At 40.4% G+C, this 19045-nt stretch overlaps 1 protein-coding gene across 2 annotated transcripts in view; it reads left to right on the forward strand.

Annotated features, from left to right (window-relative positions):
* Window positions 1-19045, forward strand: part of LOC142140403 (5' exonuclease Apollo-like) — a 37593-nt gene that overhangs the window by 17578 nt on the left and 970 nt on the right. For both annotated transcript variants that reach the window (XM_075198166.1, XM_075198165.1), the window contains exons 3-4: window positions 7806-7971; window positions 18183-18362. In XM_075198166.1, coding sequence (XP_075054267.1) covers window positions 7806-7971; window positions 18183-18362 — 346 coding nt within the window. The remainder of the gene's footprint in view (window positions 1-7805; window positions 7972-18182; window positions 18363-19045) is intronic.

Genomic DNA, 19045 nt, shown 5'->3' on the forward strand with positions numbered 1-19045 from the left:
TCTCGGGGCAACAGTGGCATACTATGAATTTCTGGGTGCAACAGTGACATACTATGAATTTCTGGGTGCAACTGTGGCATGCTATGAATTGGGGGCACAACTATAAGGCATGATATGAATTGAGGGCACAACTATGTGGCACGATATGAATTATGGGCACAACTATGTGGCATAAGATGAATTGGGGGCACAATTATGAGGCATGATGTGAACTGGGGCACTTCTGTGCGGCATGTTTTTTTCTGGTCCTGTTACTGTTACTATGATATTAGCCTCATAAAATGAGACGTAATTTTATATATAAATATATGGCCACCAAGAGGGAGGCGGCTACAAATGGCCTGCTTGGGGGGCCCAGGGCCTAACTGGAGACCTATCTTTTTTAAAAAAAAACAATGCATTTTAAAAGTACTTTTTTTTTTTTTTGTTCGTGGGTGTTGCTCATTCGCGCACCCACGAGTGCAAGGTCGCCAGGTCATGTGACTGCAGCGGTCACATGGTACTCAGTGCAGGCGGACTGCTGGATATCTTCCCGTCCTGTGTGCTGTGCAGTGGAGAATAAGGTAAGAAGAAGGTGTGCTGGAGAGGTGGCATTTGTGACTTAAGGTGCTAGAGAGAGGGCATGTGTGCCTAAAGGTGCTGGAGAGGGGGCATGTGTGACTAAAGGTGCTGGAGAGAGGGCATGTGTGCCTAAAGGTACTGGGCAGAGAGGGGGCAAGTGTGATTAAAGCATGTGGGCAGAGGGAGGCACGTGTGATTAAAGCATGTGGGCAGAGGGGACATATGTGAGCAAAGCTGCTGGGCAGAGGGGGCATGTGTGAGTAATGCATTTTTCTGCAAGGAAGTGGCCTAGTGCTTTTCACCTGCTAGACACGCCCCCAATGATATATATATATATGCATATATATATATATATATATATATATATATATGCATATATATATATATATATATATATATACACCCAACTTGCACACCTGGGCTTGACAAGATTTCGGGGCTAAGAATCAAACTACCATTATTATGTTCAGCTGGCTGTGGGTCTTGTGATTGGTCAGGCACAAATTCAGTGGTGCCACTTTGCTCCTGCTGAATATTTTTTCTAGTGTATCGCTTCTTATGTGCATCTTTATGGATACATCATATTGTGGCCCTTCTTGATAGATGTTTCGCATGTCAAATAAGTACAGGCTAGGCTGGTATAATCAGCAGGTTCAGTGGACAGGATGCTGTGCATGTAGATCTTACAGAAACATGTCTCCAAGTTATCTCCAATAGTCCTTTCATAATATAAAATAGGACTAACTGACACTTCCCAAGAAGTAGAAATATATAAATATATATACAGTGGTTGAAGTGGGCCGGTATACAGCAGTATGCCACACCGTCACTTCTACCACTGCTTTGTTGAACCAAAGCAAAAATGATTTTGGCCCTTGATAGTAACATAGTAACATAGTTGATGAGGTTGAAAAAAGATACCAGTCCATCAAGTTCAACCTATTTTGGATCTCCTGCGATCCTGCACTTATATTTGAAATTGATCCAGAGTAAGCAACCGCCAATCTGTTTCAATTGTGAAAATCCCCCCAGACTCAATATTGCAGTCCTATTTTTACCCTATATCCACTACCATCCTTCATTTTAATTAACGGTCGTATCCCTGGATACACTTTTCCGCTAAAAATGTGTCTAACCCTTTCTTAAACATATCTATTGAATCTGCCATCACAAGCTTCCCTGGCAATGAATTCCATATATTGACTGCCCTTACTGTAAATAACCCCTTCCTTTGCTGGTTGTGAAATTTCCTCTCCTCTAACCTTAGGGGGTGACCACGTGTCCTGTGTATAGTCCTTGGGGTAAAAAGTTCCCATGAAAGTTCTCTGTAATGACCCTTGATGTATTTGTACATTATAATCATATCTCCTCTTAGATGCCTCTTTTCTAAAGTAAACATGCCTAAACTGGCTAACCTTTCCTCATAACTTAATGACTCCATATCCTTTTTCAATTTTGTCGCCCTTCTCTGAACCCTTTCTAATTCCAGAATATCTTTTTTATAGAGTGGTGCCCAGAACTGTACTGCATATTCAAGATGAGGTCTTACCAACGATTTATACAGTGGCAAAATTATACTATCTTCCCTTGCATCTAAGCCCCTTTTTATGCATGCCAATACTTTGTTTGCTCTTGCAGCTGCTGCTTGACATTGAGCACTATTGCTAAGTCTACTGTCTACAAGCACTCCCAAATCTTTTTCCATTATAGATTCTCCTAAAATTCCATTTAATTTATAGATTGCATTCTTGTTATTGATCCCTAAATGCATAACCTTACATTTATCTATGTTAAACCTCATATTCCATTTGGCCACCCAATCCTCCAGTTTATTTAAGTCCCTCTGTAGAGAGCTACATCTTGCTCTGATTTTATTACCTTACAGAGTTTAGTGTCAATACCAAAAATAGAAACTTTACTCTCTAAACCATCACCAAGGTCATTAATAAATATATTAAAAAGGAGTGGACCCAGCACAGAACCTTGAGGTACTCCACTTGAAACTTTTGACCAATTAGAAAATGTTCCATTTATCACAACTCTCTGTTCCCTATTCTCTAACCAGTTTTCGATCCAAGTACAAATGTTTATTCCTAGACCCAGTTCCCTTATTTTGTAAACCAACCTCTTATGTGGCACTGTTTCAAAGGCCTTTGCAAAATCTAAGTAGACCACATCTACTGTGTTGCCCTGGTCTAAGTTCCCACTGACTTTCTCATAGAAACTAATTAGATTAGTTTGACATGACCTATCCCTCACAAATCCATGTTGATTCCCACTAATAATTTTATTGCGCACCAAGTAATCCTGAATACTATCCCTTAAAATACCTTCCAGTAGTTTCCCCACTATTGATGTCAGGCTTACAGGTCTATAATTCCCTGGTTGTGATCTCGTCCCCTTTTTAAACAATGGCACCACATCTGCTATTTGCCAATCCCTTGGTACTTACTGAGCCTGATGAGATTGAATCTCTGAAAATTAAGGCTAGCGGTCTAGCTATTTCCGAGTTTAACTCCATAAGAACCCTTGGGTGTATGCCATCCGGACCTGGAGCTATTTTTATCTTAATATTCTTCAGTCGCCTTTGGACTTCTTCCTCTGACAACCAAGTATTAATTAATGGTATGGTTTCATTTCCATTTTTATGTATTACTCCTACCATTTGTTCCTCTCTAGTAAATACTGAAGAAAAGAAAGTGTTTAATACCTCTGCTTTTTCCTTAGTATCCTTTATCAATTCACCCATCTCACTTCTTAGGGGTCCTATATTATCTTTTTTAATCCTTTTGCCATTTATATACTTAAAAAACTTTTTGAGGTTTGTCTTACTTTCTTTTGCAACGTGCCTTTCATTTTCTAATTTAGCCAATCTAATTTCCTTTTTGCATGTTTTATTACATTCCTTGTACCCACGGAAGGACTCCTCTGACCCTTCAGATTTAAACAATTTAAATGCACGCTTCTTCCTTTGCATTTCTTCCCTTACCTTTTTATTTAGCCACATTGGTTTACTTAATTCTTAGAACTAGGCATTAGATATATTTTAGTTCGTTTTTCTTTGAACAAAGAGGATTCCAACCAATCCATCCTGAATATGTAAAACAACTTTGTTCTAAATATTGCCAAGGATGGTGGAGACTCCTGAATCCACATCTGTAATATACTTTTTCTTGCAACCGCAGAGATGATCATTAGCATTTTCCCATTTCACTTTGTCATCCTAAATAAATTAGGGGTATATCCCAAGATTGCCAGCTCTGGGGACAAAGGGGGTATATTGCTCTACAGAATATCCATGGTGTAATGATATACCTGTCTCCAAAACATTTAATAAAAGGACAGCCCCATATACAATGGTAAAAAGTAGCCAGATGATCATGACATTTAGGGCAGCTACTTGAGTCAAATAGGCCCATGTTATATCTGCGGTGAGGATATAAATACCCTCAATGGAAAATATTATAATACATTTCTCTATAAGTAATAGCAGAAAGAGTGTAAAGTGAGTAAAGTAATGTCTTACGAATTTGATCCTCTGAAATATGAGGAAAAACATTTGCCCAATGGGATAAACCCGATGATGTTTTAACCATATCAAATGAACTTCTCAATAATTTATAATTTAATGAAATAGCTTTCCTACCACTAAATGGTCTATCCAGCAACTGATCTAATTAGTTGCTCCAATCCACAGAATGCAGGATCTTTAATACAGTATTTACATAGTGTCTGGCCTGAAATATCGCAAAAACCTGTAAATGCGGAATCTGAAACCTGTCCATAATTTGAGTTATAGTCAGAGAATCCTGTATGGAAACATTAACCAATGATTTCACACACTTAATACCCCTCATATACCATTGATTAAAAGGATGCGAAGCATGACCAGATTGAAAATCCGGGTTTTGAAAAAAGGTAAATACAATGTATAATTGCTATTCATATGGAACTTGCTTCTTTTAAAATGCCAGGCCTTCCAGACTGTCATCGATAATGGATTAGCCGAGATGTCCCTTGGGATCTTTTGTTTATTATAATATAGAAAAACAGGCAAACCTGCTCCAGACAGGAATGATTGTTCCAAATCATTATTTGCAAAGAAATTATCAGCATGCAGCCAATCTCTGATAAACCTTAAGATTCCTGCGTAACTATATAATTTTAAATTGGGAAAATTTATATCGCCCTCTGTCATGCTTTGCTGAAGCTTGAATAAACTTATTCTTGACCGCTTGGATTTCCATATTCAATTTCTAAATTTTCTATTCAGCCTCTTTTCCTCATATGGTGAGATTAATATAGGCAACATTTGTAAGGGGTACAAGATCTTTGGAAATTTTAATTAAATTAGCTCGGCCCAAATAAGAGAGCATGAAATGTTTCCAACTAGCCGTTACATCCACTACAGATTTAACCACCCTACCCATGTTAAGACTATACAGATCATGAATATACTTAGGCAATTGATTGCCTATATATTTAATTGCTCTATTAGCCCAGGTCAAAGAATAGTCCTTGCTCCATATTGGCCTATTCTCTAATCCCTGTGACATCGCAACTGACTTGGACTGATTATTCTGAAAACCTGAGACCTTTCCATACTCATTAATTATTTCAATAATGCAGGAACGGTTAAATGAGGGTTGGATAGAAATAACAATAAATCGTCAGCGAATGCAACCAATCTAATTTCCTGAATTCCCACCCTTATCCCAGAAATTTTGGGATGGGTTTCTATAATGCGGAAGAGAGGGTCAAGTGCCAGATTAAACAAAAGTGGCGAAAGCAGGCAACCTTGTCTAGTACACCGTGTTATCATTGTAGGAGAACTAAATTGCCCATTAATAGAAACGTTTTTTGGTTGGTATAAAGAAATCTAATAATTTGGAAAAATTCATGTCCAAAAGCCCTTGTTTCCATTACTAGAAGAAGATGTTGCCAAGAGACCGTATCAAAGGCCTTTTTGGCATCAAGGTTTAAGATGATATCTGAATTTTTCTTTGCCTTGCGGACCCCGCTATTATGGCTGCTATTGCAATCCTAACCCCTTTTACTGAGTGTCTATTTTGGGTAAAATCCATTTGATGTGGAGTAAGCAAATCCGACATTATAGATTGTAATCTGTTTGCTAAGACTTTTGTCAAGATTTTAAAATCTAGGTTTAACAAAGTAATGGGCCTATACGAGGAAACTAAATCTGGTCTCTTGCCAGGCTTAGAAATAAAAATAGTATGAGCCTCATTAAATCTTGAGTAAGGTAAAGGATCCTTAAATATTTTTTATATAAAGTGTTTAAAACGGGAACCAGTCTATGTCAAAGCAATTTGTAATAGTCTCCATTACAGACATCTGGTCCCGGGGATTTATTAGATGCTAAATTCTTGATTACCACTTCAACCTCCTAATATCTGAATTCAGTTTTTCCCGCTGGATACTATTAAGTTTAGGGAGCTTAGCCTCATCAATTAATTTTTGTGGTATTTTTGGATCAGCTGGACAAGCTTTATAAAGCTCTTCATAATATGATTGAAACTGAGATTATTTTTGATGTATCAGAAACACGATACCCCATGTTTGAGTCTTTAATAACAAGAACTCGATTTCGACCCTTTGGTGGCTTGGTCATATTAGCCAATAATTTACCTGCTTTATTCCCCCATCTGTAATATTTATTTCTGATAAAATCAACACTGGATTGAGCATTAGATAATAAAAAACTGACTCATATATTTCTAAGTTAACTGTAGTAGGGTGTAAGGTGTAAATATCAAATGCCTGTTTCATAGACATATATAAAGAATTATATTTCATTTTGGTTGCTTTTTTTATTAGCCAGATATGCAATAATATATCCTCTCATAACTACTTTCGAGATTTCACAAAAAAGAATTGAATCTTCCCAATATTCTAAATTGTCATCTACAAATTCCGTCCATTCATTATTTAAATATTCCATAAATTGTTCTGATTAACTAAGATAAGAGGGGAACCTACATATTCTATGTGAGACATAAGGAGCCCTAGAATTAACTTGAATTGAAATTGGAGCATGATCTGAAACTACAATACCATGAAGATGTGGTTTGATTACACGTCAAAAAATCTGATATAAAATATATGACTAAAATATAACCAATCCTTGACATGGTATTATGAACTGAGAATGAAAAGTAAAAGATTTTTCCAATGGGTTATGTAGTCTCCAAGGGTCCGATAGCACATGATGGGTTTTCAGTAAATGTATATTATTCCAAAGGGAACCAGAGAGGGCAGATGGACGATCTGATTTATTTATCGATTTTGGGTTATCCATTGTATTAAAATCTCCCCCGATTATCAATTTAGAAATATTATTATCTGTCAATTAATTGAGAGATATGAGAGAACAAATAATGGTTAGGAGCAGATAGAGCATAAATATTTAACAGAGTGAATTTTTCACCCTCTATAATAACCTGTAATAATAAGTATCTACCCTCTGAATCCTGAACCATACTTTCAATAGTGTAAGTTAACCATTTATGAAACACTATTGCTACTCCCCTCTTCTTCGAGATAAAAGAAGCTGTATAACAATCCCTTATCCATGACGCCCTTAGTGACAAACTCTGTGCAAGATTCCAGTGGCTTTCCTGGAGAAAGGCTATATCTGGAGACAAAGATTTTATATGTTTTGCAACCTTTTTATGTTTTATTGGCGAATTCCAACCAGCTACATTTCAAGGGTATATTTATTAAAACTGCGGGTTTGAAAAAGTGGAGATGTTGCCTATAGCAACCAATCGGATTCTAGCCGTCATTTTGTAGAATGTATTAAATAAATGATAACTAGAATTTGATTGGTTGCTGTATGCAACATCTCCACTTTTTGTAACCCGCAGTTTAGGAAATCTAGCAATAAGTTCTGAAATTTTGGTAATCCCTTGCAGTAACATCCAAATCACGGACACTGGGAGTGCATGACAAAGGTCCACAGTTTAATGTGATACGTTTTATAGATTATAGTTTTGTATTAAAAATTTTGTCGTAAAAGTCACATTGCACCAAACTTTGTAAATGTGTAGCTCATCTTTGGCCAAGGGTGTACCAATAGCCAAAAAGATGATTTAAAATTGTATTTCAGATTTTCTGCCAATTTTCAAGAATAGCAAATTCTTATCTAAAATAATTGCCTTTTCCATGTTTCAAAGTAGCATCAATTTATTCCTAGAACAGCATCAATAATGACGTTTCTCTCTTAGGTTAAGAGTAAATTGATCAATCCTTTGGAGGTTGGAGTATGCCACCAGCTACAGTTGGATGACTGTGGAATCGAGACAATGTCAGTCACTCTGATAGATGCCAACCATTGCCCTGGTTCTGTTATGTTCTTGTTTGAAGGATACTTTGGTACTGTCCTACACACAGGTAAATATGATGTGATTACTTTTTATAGCCAGATTTTCAAGATTGTATACATGTTTTACCAATTTGTTCCAACCACTTTTCTGCAACTTTTTTCAAATTTGAAATGGTCACATCAGCAAATATAAATGTATTGTTGCAGCGTTTGAAATATGACATTTTAAAACTAAGGTTTCGTCCTCATTTAGACTTGAATGCAAAAATAAGCCTTGAACATGCAACAATGCATCTGCCCATTTGTATCTTTAAATCTTCAGCTGCACATACTGTATGTTAAGATACATCCAATTTAAAATCACGGGTTTATATGCACCCGACACAAAGATACAATAGTCATCAGCATCGACTTCTGTTGACAATGATGATTGTTGTAGCGTTAAAATTATATATATATATATACACATGTATATATATATATGCCTGTGTGTGTATATATGTGTGTGTGTGTATATATATATATATATATATATATATATATATATTAGAGATGTGCGGTTCAAAAAACTTAATATCTGACTTTGGGAATCTGAGGGACACAGTGTCTTGAGACTCGATCTTTCCCACCAAAATCGGATTTCAAAACAAGGCAAAACGTCACTTCATTTGTAAAACTAATTTTGGATCGCCATCTTTTGTGTATATAATCTTCCCTTGTTCTCTCAAGTGCCATTTTGGAACAGACATCATGTAGGGAGGAGGTTAGCCGCTGTGCTCTACTCATTAAATAGCGTTAAGGGTGAACCAGGGACATAGCAAAGCTATAGAATCTTGTCATTGTAAAGTTCTGTAAAGAATAGTCAGCTACAATAGTTTGCTGATCAATTGCTTTCAATTTCAAGGACAATTCCATCTTGCACTATTTTACATTTTGGCTTTGGTCTATCAACTTGTGTAACAGTCGACAATTCAGGTGTCAACAGTATTATTAGGTCACCAATTCACATAGTGGACAGTATCATTAGGTAGACAATTCAAATGTCAACAGTATTATTATAGGAGTAGAGGGACAGTGATAGGGACAGGTTTAAGGGTAGGAATAGGGACAGGGTTAGGGATAGGGATAGAGTTATGCATAATACTGTCTATATTTGAATTGTCATCCTAATAAATACTGTCTACATATTACGACTTACCTATCCCAGCTCCAGCGCTGTCTCCTGTCTCGCTTGAGCGGCTGCCCGGCACTTCCGGATATCAGCTCAGGTGATGGCTGGCCAGGGCAGGTTTTTCAAATCTGCTCTTGTATTTAAACAGTGCTCTGACACTCGTTCAGTGTCAGAGCAACTTTGTTGCCAGCCCCTCTGTCACGGGCACTAGGAGTCTTTGCCCAGGATATCACCAGATGTAGTCTTACCAGAGTAGTGTATGCACACAGTGGTCTTCTGGTAGCAGGGTGACTAGCGGAACAGGAGAATCAGCAGATGGTGAGAGGATGCTAGAGGAAAGTCTATGACTAGCAGCAACAGGTTATGAGTTAAACAATATGAAAACGAGGATCTTGATGGACGTGAAGACGTGAGGAAAGTCAGTGGTCTTCGTACAGCAAGTTGTACCACTGCTATAGTGAGAGGAATGTCCAGGGATAGATAGGAGGTAGTGAAGTCAGTGGTCTGCGTACAGCAAGTTTTACCACTGCTTGTAATGATGGGACAGGTTTCAGGTGCAAGTAGGTAACGGGGAAGTCAGTGGTCTGCGTATAGCAAGTTGTACCACTGCTTATAGTGAGGAAACTTGTAACTGGTGCCAATAGGAAACAGGGAGTCAGTGGTCTGCGTTCAGCAAGTTGTACCACTGCATATATAGGTGAGGATAGGCACTAGGGTAGATGAATGGAGCATCAAAGGTAACACGGAGAGCACAAGGAACTTGATTCCAATGGTATATATAATACAATAGCAAATGACTAGCGCTGCTTGGAGATACAAAGTCACTACAGAGATCCAGGACATATGAGACAAAGTCAATAGCATCTATAACTTCGTGAGATAGAGGACTCCGTAGATGAGCAGAACACAGTCCAAGCGGATATGCAATAAACTGGTAAAGTCAATAAAAGATAATCATACCGCGGTTCAGTTGAGCAGGCTGTCACGAGAGAAACACAGGGATAGCTGAGCGGCTGAACGCCGACACGAGTAGAGACCACAGGAGAGTGGTAGCGGTAATCCGTGTCTGTGAAGCACACAGACAGAGAACATAACACGAAAGGAGCAATGATGATTCTTGCGGAAGTCAGCAGGAATAGTAGACACGATGAAACACAGCAGAGTTGAAGCGGTCAGGCAACCGGCAATGCAGTAGTCAGGAATCAGCTAGGACTGAAGACACGATGAACACAGGAGAGTTGAAGCGGTCTGGAAACCGGTAGTGCAGTAGCGAGGAATCAGCTGGGACTGAAGACACAATGAAACACAGGAGAGTTGAAGAGGTCTGGAAACCGGTAATGCCGTAGCGAGGAATCAGCTGGAACTGAAGACACGATGAAACACAGGAGAGTTGAAGCGGTCTGGAAACCGGTAATGCCGTAGCGAGGAATCAGCTGTAACTGAAGACACGATGAAACACAGGAGAGTTGAAGCGGTCTGGAAACCGGTAATGCCGTAGCGAGGAATCAGCTGGAACTGAAGACACGATGAAACACAGGAGAGTTGAAGCAGTCTGGAAACCGGTAATGCCGTAGCGAGGAATCAGCTGGAACTGAAGACACGATGAAACACAGGAGAGTTGAAGCGGTCTGGAAACCGGCAATGCAGTAGCGAGGAATCAGCTGGAGTTGAAGACACGATGAAACACAAGAGAGTTGAAGCGGTCTGGAAACCGGCAATGCAGTAGCGAGGAATCAGCTGGAGCTGAAGACACGAGGAAACACAGGAACACCTTCAGAGACTCACAGGGAATGAGACTCCAAGATCAGGCAATGAGGTATTGACCACAGGTGCTTTAAATAGGGAGTGTTGCCTGATCAGCCAATTAACTAAAAGCAACAGGTCTGAAGAGTTCATAGAGGCTGGGCATGCGCAGACCATCAGGATGGCGGGCGGCCACGGTTCCTGACAACGGGAGAAGAGGCACTCACATTCCGGTGAGTGACAGTACCCAGCCTTTTAAAGGTGGGCACAGAACACATGGAACCGGGTTTGCCCGGAAATTTGGAATAGAACTTTTTTAGAAGAGCTGGGGCGTTGAGATCCTCAGCCCTAATCCATGAACGCTCTTCAGGGCCAAAGCCCTTCCAATGAACGAGGAAACGAAGAACACCTCGCGAAATTTTTGCATCCAATATATGTGTGATTTCAAAGTCCTCCTCTTGAAGAGCTTGAACTGGCCGAGGTGCTGAAGGAGGAGCAGAGAAACGGTTGATAATGAGAGGTTTGAGCAATGACACATGGAAGGCATTGGAAATACGAAGGTTCTTGGGAAGTAAAAGTTTGAAACAAACTGGGTTTAACACTTGAATGATCCTATATGGACCAATAAAACGAGGAGCGAACTTCATAGATGGGACCTTCAAACGAATATTTTTGGTTGATAACCATACACGATCTCCAATTTTAAGTGGTGGAATAGCCCGCCTCTTTTTATCTGCAAAGGACTTATATCTGGCAGATGTCTTCTTTAAACAGGTTTTGACCTGAGACCAAATATTTTTGAAGGTCTGACAAACAGTCTCTACAGCAGGAACTTGGGTGGGCAGGAGGGCAGGAAATTCCGGAAAAGACGGATGGTGACCGTAAACCACAAAAAACTGAGTTTTAGAAGATGACTCATGATACATGTTGTTATGGGCGAATTCAGCCCATGGAAGCAAATCGACCCAGTTATCTTGGTTGGCTGAAGAGAACATCCTTATGAAAGTCTCAAGATCTTGATTGACCCTCTCGGTCTGTCCGTTTGATTGAGGATGGTAGGAGGATGAGAGTGATAATCGAATACCCAAGGTCTTACAAAGGGCTCGCCAGAATCTGGAAACGAACAGCACCCCTCTATCTGAAACGATCTCTGAAGGACATCCATGAATATGGAAAATCTCTTTAATGAAATGATCAGCCAGGGTAGATGAAGAAGGTAAACCGGTCAAAGGAAAAAAATGTGCCATCTTCGAAAATCTATCTACCACTACCCAAATTGTATTACACTTTTTACTAGGAGGAAGATCAGTAACAAAGTCCATACTAATATGGGTCCAAGGCTTGAAAGGAATGGGTAGTGGTTGAAGTAGACCCGCCGGTGTTCTGCGGGAGGTCTTGAACTGGGAACACAATTCGCAGGCAGCCACAAAATCTTTGACATCTTTCCTCATGGAAGGCCACCAGTAACTACGAGAAAGAATTTCGAAAGTCTTGCGTTCACCAGCATGTCCAGAAAAACGTGAAGAATGAAACCACGACAGGATTCTTTTCCTAAGGGATGGAGGCACGAGAGTTCTCCCAAACGGTAGCACCTTAGTGGATGAAGCAGCCAGAGAAACACATTTGGGATCTAATATTGAGTGGTTAGGACCATCTTCAACGTCTGAGGACGTCACAAATGCCCGAGATAGGGCGTCTGCTTTTTTATTTTTAGCAGCTGGTTTGAAGGTTATAATAAGTTCAAAACGAGAAAAGAAAAGAGACCATCTTGCTTGACGAGGATTCAAACATTGAGCAGACTGTAAATATGATAAATTTTTATGATCTGTAAAAATTGTCACAGGATGGCAAGCTCCCTCCAGTTAATATCTCCACTCCTCTAATGCTGCTTTTATAGCCAGCAACTCCTTGTCCCCAATGGTATAATTTTTCTCTGCAGGTAGAAGACCCCGAGAATAAAAGGCACAAGGATGGAATTTTTGTTGCTCCGATCTTTGGGATAGAATGGCTCCTATGCCAACATTAGAGGCGTCTACCTCTAGGAAGAAGGGAAGCGTCACATCAGGCTGTCGAAGAACAGGAGCGGAGGAGAAGGACTCTTTGAGAAACTGGAAAGCTTGAAGGGCCTCCGAGGACCATTGTTTCGTATTAGCCCCTTTACTGGTTAGGGCCACAATAGGAGATACAATCGAGGAAAAATCTTGGACGAAGCGTCTGTAATAATTAGCAAAACCTAAAAAACGCTGAATTGCACGAAGAGTAGTTGGCTGAGGCCAATGTAATACAGCATTCACCTTGTCTGGATCCATCTGAAGACCGACTCCGGGGACAATATATCCCAGAAATGGAATCTGGGGCAACTCAAATGAACATTTTTCTAACTTGCAGAATAACAAATTTTTTCGGAGTCTGGAAAGGACTTCTGCCACGTGTTGATTATGAGAAGGCAGGTCCTGGGAAAAGATTAATATGTCGTCCAGATAGACGACGACACAAACATATAACAAGTCCCGGAAGATCTCATTAACGAAACCCTGGAAAACAGCGGGGGCGTTACACAACCCGAAGGGCATAACTAAATATTCATAGTGCCCATCTCTGGTGTTGAAAGCTGTCTTCCATTCGTCACCGGACCTGATTCGAATTAAATTATAAGCACCACGGAGATCCAACTTGGTAAAGATCCGGGCTCCTTTGATGCGATCAAAAAGCTCAGTAATTAATGGAATGGGATACCAATTTTTGATGGTAATGGCGTTGAGTCCACGATAATCTATACAAGGACGTAATGACCCATCCTTCTTTTTCACAAAGAAGAATCCTGCTCCAGCGGGAGAGGAAGAAGGTCGAATAAATCCTCGCTGGAGATTCTCTTTGATATACTCCGATGTAGCTTGAGTCTCCGGTAAAGAAAGTGGATACACACGACCCCTAGGAGGAGTCTTGCCAGGTTGAAGATCAATCGGACAGTCCCAAGAACGGTGAGGAAGAAGACGTTCAGACTGAAGCTTATCAAATACATCGGCAAAGGAAGCATACTGAGGAGGAAGACCCGGTGAACACGGTGAAATAGAGGATTGCTGTATCTTGAGTGGAACAACTTGAGTAAGGCAATGATGATGACATTCAGGGCCACAAGACGTAACTTGAGGAGTGTTCCAGTCAATCTGAGGAGAATGCAGTTGAAGCCATGGAAGGCCTAGAACAATAGGACTGATAGTAACAGGAAGAATTAGAAAATAAATTTTTTCTTGGTGTAAGGCTCCAATTTGAAGAGTTACTGGAGACGTACTCTGAGTAATGAGACCATTAATAATACGTGATCCATCGATTGCAGTAACGGTAATAGGTACCTTTAAAGAAACCACTGGTAGGAACCATTGATTCACAAGGGATTTAGAAATAAAGTTTCCTGCAGCTCAAGAATCAATAAATGCTTGGGACACAAAGGATTTGGTAGCTAAGGAAATGGTAACATCAAAAGCACAAACTTTTAATTTCGTGGAACTTGGAGAGGACTCCAAAGACCCTAACTTCACCTCTCCAGAATTAGTTAGGGTCTGGCATTTCCCGACTTTTTAGTACATGAGTTGAGCATGTGAGTAGAATCAGCACAATAGATACAGAGTCTATTTTTTACTCTTCGGTCTCTTTCCTCTGAAGTTAATTTGGAGCGACCTATCTCCATAGGTATTACCGGAGATGGAGCTTGACGAACTTGAGGTCCTGAGCGAAGAGGTGCCTTATGGGAAGTTGTTTTTTCTGAATCTCTCTCACGAAATCTCATGTCCACACGATGGCAAAGAGAAATCAAATCCTCCAAGGAAGAGGGTAATTCTTGTGAGGTCAGTGCATCTTTAATTTTATCAGAAAGCCCCTGCCAGAAGGCGGCAATCAAAGCCTCAGTGTTCCACTGAAGTTCAGAGGCTAGTATCCGAAATTGGATGACGTACTGAGCTACAGTGCGAGATCCTTGGCGTAGTCTGGAAACCGGTAATGCCGTAGCGAGGAATCAGCTGGAACTGAAGACACGATGAAACACAGGAGAGTTGAAGCAGTCTGGAAACCAGTAATGCCGTAGCGAGGAATCAGCTGGAACTGAAGACACGATGAAACACAGGAGAGTTGAAGCGGTCTGGAAACCGGCAATGCAGTAGCTTGGAATCAGCTGGAGCTGAAGACATGAGGAAACACAGGAACACCTTCAGAGACTCACAGGGAATGAGACTCCAAGATCAGGCAACGAGGTATTGACCACAGGTGCTTTAAATAGGGAGTGTTGCCTGATCAGCCAATTAACTAAAAGCAACAGGTCTGAAGAGTTCATAGAGGCTGGGCATGCGCAGACCATCAGGATGGCGGGCGGCCACGGTTCCTAACAACGGGACAAGAGGCACTCACAGTCCGGTGAGTGACACCCCCACTCCTTGACCTAATCCCTGTGTTTGCTCCGGACTCCCCCCTTCTGGGTGTTTTCCTGATTGATTCCTGTGTACCGAACCTCTGCCTGCTGACTAGTCTCCTGATTGATCCCTGTGTACCGAACCTCTGCCTGCTGACAACTCTCCTGATTGATTCCTGTGTACCGATCTTGGCTTCCATTATGACTCTGCTTCTGCCTTCTGCTTGTGCCCTGCCTTACCTGCATGTGTAACATTTAGGCTTGTGTGACCATTCTTCTATCTCACCGTACCACTGTGTACATCAGTGCTTGTCCGGTTACCTTATCTTCGCAGTACTATGCCCTGGGGCAACCCAGAGGACCGTGACCTACGAGTTCTCTGTAGCAAAGTCCATCCTGCCCTGCAGCGGCTCTTGGTGAATACCGGGGAACTTATTAGACTCCGCACCACTGGGCCAGCCAGCGTCAACCAGGGTTAGTACCGGATTTCCAAATTTTCCGTGACAGTTTGCTCTGACCAAGAATGGACCCTGCTGAGAACCCCTCACATAAGGATTTACTTGAACATTTGGTTGGAAGAGTGTAAAAACAGAAATCCAACCAGGAACAGCAGCTGAAGTTTCTCCAAGGTATGTCTGCTCGCATTGATACCCTTCAGAATTTCCTGCTGGCATCTGGTTCCTCAGCATCACCTTCAGTATCTGCCTCTATTCCAACTCCAGCACCCAGTTCTCAATTCTGCAAACCCAATCCTCCTAAGTTTGATGGGGATCCTAAGCTCAGCAGGGGATTTTTAAATCAATGTGCGATACAATTCGACCTTCTTCCTGGGAATTTCCGTTCAGAGAAAGCCAAAGTCGCCTACATTATCTCCCTTCTTTCAGGGCAAGCTCTCGCCTGGGCATCCCCTTTGTGGGAGAGGAATGATCAGTTGCTTCATAATTGCTCTTAATTTCTGTCCACCTTTAAGAAGATTATCGATGAGCCCGGAAAAGTCTCCAATGCAGTCACTGGTATTCTTCATTTGCATCAGGGTTCTCAGTCGGTGGGCCAATACGCTGAAGGTCATCCAATGCTTTCTGGGTTTCTCTAACTATTAAAGGCAGTTTATTAAAGGTAATTCTTCGATCAATGCCCCCATTACAGCTTTAACTAAGAACAAATAAAAACAATACCTTATGGCGCTTGACAGGCTGTGATGGGTCTGCAGTTCCCCTAAAAAAATGTGTAACAAGAAATAAAGTTTGCAGCAATGAACCTTGAATCACACAAAAGATAAATAAGGTTTCATAGGAGTACCAGTAGAAGGGGTAAACACATGATTGTCACAATCTGCCTCCTGCAGCTCCTGTTTACCAGGAGCTATGCAGTACCACCATGCCACCAAAGGGGCCACTGTGGCGCTTGAACTGTTTCCCTTCCTGTTGAGCTAATGTTGTTTTCTCAGCATGATTTACACCTGCCGCTACTCCTTTATAGATAGCCTCGCCTAGCAGTCTAGGCCAGATCATCAGGTCACTCTACATGATAGGAAGCATCCTTTGACTCCTGTTGCTGGTTATACTTACCTGTGTACTTGACCTTGTGGTTTTGCTGTTCATTCCACTGCTGCAGACACAGCTCATCATCTATTCGGTTCCTGAGTTATACACCAGTGTGGATTTCTGTGCTTCTGCTCTCTACAGCTCATTGATTCTCAGTGTAACCTGTTCAGCTTACTTCCTCTGTTACCTGCTGTCTGTTCTCAAGTGTTTCAGCATTACCTGGCTTCTGAGTCTCAGCACCTTTCTAGAGGTATCTGACCCTGCAACCCGAACTGACTGTGTGGAATTTTATGTTCTCCAAGTGGTTTTTTTGGTTATTTTTTGGTTTCCTCCGAATGCTCCAATTTCGTCACACTCCAAAAAATATACTGGTTGGTTAATTTGGTTTAAATAAACAAGTAGCGTTATTTTGTATTTTAAAATATTATGGTACTGGCTTAACCATGAATTACTGCATAAAATGCAACAGATTGTATATTGGGGGGAAGTATATTTCTTAATATTCACTTCCCTTACATGGTGCACGAACCAGTTAGTGGTACGCACATCATATACACTTTTAGGCAAGGGTCACACACTCATTAGCAATGTGGCACTGCTTGCAAAAGGTCCTTCATCATTTTCAGCTCCAGGCCCATGTGGTCCTTAAAATGGCACTAGCTCCTATAAGACTAATGTGGGAAGATTGTGGTGCCAAACGTCCAACTTGTTAAATGCCTCTTTTGCTTTCATGCACTACACTGCTAAATATAGATTGTTTTATATAAGGAAGCTAATTTTCCACTCTTTTTACCTGCCCACCTCCACCTTGTTAGCTAAGAGAGGTCCTGGTACCGTAACATTACAATTTCATGTGCAAAATTTTCGGGAACATTTTAGATTCTTGGAAACAATGGGTTGTATGCTCCTCAATATTTAGTTTTTTTGACTTTAAGAAAAATATATCAAACAAAGTGTAATGATTATAAGAGAATAAAGGTCACACTACATACAATTTCAAGATTTTTTTTAAGATAATAGAGGCTCTATCAAAACGTATAAGAGGGCGCAAAATAGGTGTGCTACATATAAAAAGAGAGGAGGGTGTATTGAATCAATAATCTGAAAATCATGCCAAGGGTAAACTAACTATAGCCCCTTTGGAAAATAAGGCAGCATTGCTCCCAGCATGAGAGGTATATTGAATCAGTAGTCTCAGACTTATACCACGGGTTAAATGTTTATAGCTCTTTCAAGTTAAAACTTAACCTGTGGTATAAGTCTGGTTAAATGCTATGCCATAGTAAGTAAATATGCATTTCCAAAAAATTCTTACTTGTACAACAAAAATGTATTTGCCTAATCAACAAGCATACACATTTGATGCTGTCATGAATTACTGATCACACATCTTCAGCAATTTTGTATTATTCATCTTAGGTGATTTTCGCTACAGCCCATGTATGCTAGACAACCCACCGCTAAGGAACAAGAAGGTTGATGTTCTTTACTTGGATAATACAAACTGCGACCCTGAACACAAAATACCCTCTCGCCAAGAAGCAACAAAACAAATAAAGGAAATAATTGCTACCCACCCATGCCATGACATCGTAATTGGTAAGTGAGTGGATAAACAAATTAAGGAAGATTTGAGTTGTTTTTTTTCTTCTTTCACTTTACAGGACACACCCAATATTTTGCTAGGAAACCCGCTTCTTCCTCAAATGTTAAAATGGCAGGGAATCAATGCCTAAGACCCCTGTCATTTGGAAGACAGCGTTCTTGCTGTCCCACAGCTGATACTCCTGCGACCGATGGCAGAATTTTGAAACTCCGCTTTAAAGAGATGAACCAATTGATTCTCTAGCCACATTACATGCCAAAATGTGTTTAAAAAGTAGAGTTTCAAAACTCTGTTGCCATCAGTGACAGGAGAATCATACAATGGACATCAAAGGACATGAACGTCCCCCTGCCAATTTTGACGTCTTGAGGAGATATCCTTCTAGTTTTTTTAACAACATATACATTGCATTACAAATGTTTTCTTTGAAGTGAAGACAATAAGGTTTCATGTGTACATCTGTTTGTGAATTACCTGACAATTTCCTCATTGATGACAGTGAATCACACAACTTGTAAGGATGTGTGCTTATGTATACTGGTGTGTGTCTGTCTATCTATCTTTATATGTGTATATCTATATATATATATATATATATATATATATATATATATATATATATATATATATATTATACTGTGTATATATAATCACAAATATATTTCCGAAAGCTTTC

The sequence above is a fragment of the Mixophyes fleayi genome, chromosome 2 (assembly GCF_038048845.1).
Source record: "Mixophyes fleayi isolate aMixFle1 chromosome 2, aMixFle1.hap1, whole genome shotgun sequence".
In the NCBI taxonomy this organism is placed as follows: Eukaryota; Metazoa; Chordata; class Amphibia; order Anura; family Limnodynastidae; genus Mixophyes; species Mixophyes fleayi.